The sequence below is a fragment of the Brachyhypopomus gauderio genome, chromosome 19 (assembly GCF_052324685.1).
Source record: "Brachyhypopomus gauderio isolate BG-103 chromosome 19, BGAUD_0.2, whole genome shotgun sequence".
Lineage (NCBI taxonomy): Eukaryota > Metazoa > Chordata > Actinopteri > Gymnotiformes > Hypopomidae > Brachyhypopomus > Brachyhypopomus gauderio.
Window position 1 is genome coordinate 12,024,908 of NC_135229.1, and position 2,110 is coordinate 12,027,017.

At 55.1% G+C, this 2,110-nt stretch overlaps 1 protein-coding gene across 6 annotated transcripts in view; it reads left to right on the plus strand.

Moving 5' to 3' along the window:
- The window catches only part of bbs9 (Bardet-Biedl syndrome 9), a 63,158-nt gene extending 61,957 nt beyond the window's left edge, over window positions 1–1,201 (plus strand). For all 6 annotated transcript variants that reach the window (XM_076981851.1, XM_076981854.1, XM_076981853.1 and 3 more), the window contains one exon: window positions 899–1,201. In XM_076981851.1, coding sequence (XP_076837966.1) covers window positions 899–1,013 — 115 coding nt within the window. In that variant the 3' untranslated portion in view covers window positions 1,014–1,201. The remainder of the gene's footprint in view (window positions 1–898) is intronic.
- Window positions 1,202–2,110: the final 909 nt, after the last annotated feature.

Here is a 2,110-nt window from a genome sequence, read left to right on the forward strand (position 1 = left end):
GTGGAGCCCCATGAAGCCACAGAGGCTCGCTCTGAGGGGATGCCGCCCGGTTCCTCTACCCCACTTGGCCAAAGCCCTGTCAGCCACTGCGTAAACAGTCATTTATTACTCCTGCTTTTCAACCGGCTGCAAACGTAAAGTGTTTGCGTTTCCAGTGGCCCTGGCGACAGCGACGCCTGACTTGGAGACGAGCCCCCCCCCCCCTCCCGGTTCCCACCCAAGACTCGGCCCCCGAAATATCTGCGTGGTGTTTTCACTCCTCCGTGTGGTGGAGCGTATAATGCTGGATCACAGGCAGGTGGGGGGGATCCGTCGTCTGATGGCTGCTGTGCTCGCTCGGTCTCGCTGTTTCTCTTTTGCTGCTCCTCTTTCTCTTCTTACTGTATCCCGATCTGCTCCCCCCCCCCCATAACCCTCTTCTCTGGTTTCCTGGCGGGGGTCTTGTCCCCGCAGCAGCTGGGACGTGTAGCTCGCTGATGATGTCACGCAGCTCTCCTCCAAGATAGCAAAGGCTAACGGGGGGGGGGGGGGGGGGGTACGGACGGGATGGACAGAACGCCCATGCGGAGGAGAGAGGGGGATCTCCTGTCAGCATTCCTCCGCACTGATGAACTACGTCTGTGTGACACGTTGCTTCTACTCCCTCTGCTTCCTAGCACTGAGCTCACACACACACACACACACACACACACACACACTCCGGCCAGGCCTCATTGATTTGTAGGATCATGTCAGGGCCCCGTGTCTCGTGTTGATGATGTCACCCGTGCTAGGGGTCAGCCTGCCACGGCTCCACCCCTCCCCACCCCCCCCACCCCTCCCTCTTATGGCCGTGCAGCTGCCTCCGAGTCCGTTGCTCACCTCCACCCTGAACCGCTCCACCCTCCCTCTGCCGTAGGAGCCAGGAGACGTGGGGATATCTCCGACAACCTCCCCCCGGTCCAGACCGAGCTCATCTAAATCAGTCTGGCCCGCGCTCTCCCTCGCTCCGCCCAGCTGACGGAGGAGGCTGACAGCTGCGGGGAGATCCCAGCTCGGAGCTGGAGATACGTGGGAGAAACGTCTGGACCTTTTTGGCTTCTCTCTCCCTCTCGCGTTATTGCACCGAACTTCCAGACGCCCCTTCCTGTCTTTCAGCGTCTCCGTGATGGAAAGACGCCACGTGTGTACGAGTCGAGAAGGCGACGCATCCTTCAGGCCGGTGGTGTGTATAATGCCCCCCCAAATCCAGTCCCCCCCCCGTCTCATTCTACACACACAGCAGGAAAGACGGCGCAGGAGTGTTGCGCTATGTTAGTGTGTCAGTGTCACGCAGCCTGCCACGTTCACACATTTCACACACTTTCACACACATTTCACACACTTTCACACACTTTCACACACATTTCACACACTTTCACACACTTTCACACACATTTCACACACTTTCACACACTTTCACACACTTTCACACACTTTCACAGCCATGTCCCCTGGTTTTGTCCTTTATGGAGCTCATAAATGCATCCTGCATTTCCACTGAGGATGGAGGCTGTAATTCCGGTGAACACGTTTCTCTTTGCTCATGAATCGTTTGGGGAAATGGTCTTGTATATTTCCCACAGACTGTGACTGAAGACATGCATTTGTATATATATATATATATATATTTGTGTGTGTGTGTGTGTGTGTGTGTGTGTGTGTGTGTGTGTGTGTGTGTGTGTGTGTGTGTGTGTGTGTGTGTGTGTGTGTGTGCGCCTGCGTGATTTATCCACGATTTTATTGCATGTCCGGTCAGTACTGGGGTTCCGGGAGTTCGTACGGAGGAAGCTTTGCGAATCCCGTGGTGTTCTAGAAACATCTTCGACACTTCAGCCAATGTTTTTACTACATTCGTGTGCTACAAGGTCTCTCTGGAAAACATCATTATCAGTTTCCACAGTAAAGTAAAGGCAGCTGGATTATAATTTGTGCAAGGTGGTTTATCAGTGGCGTTACGGTGCTAGCCGGGAACTGAACGGCAGAACAACGGGGATATCCTAGAGTCCCTGGAGCTGGAGCTGACCCCGGAGCTGACCCCGGAGCTGACCCCGGAGTTGACCCTTGACCCAGAGTACAACACTGGTGCACG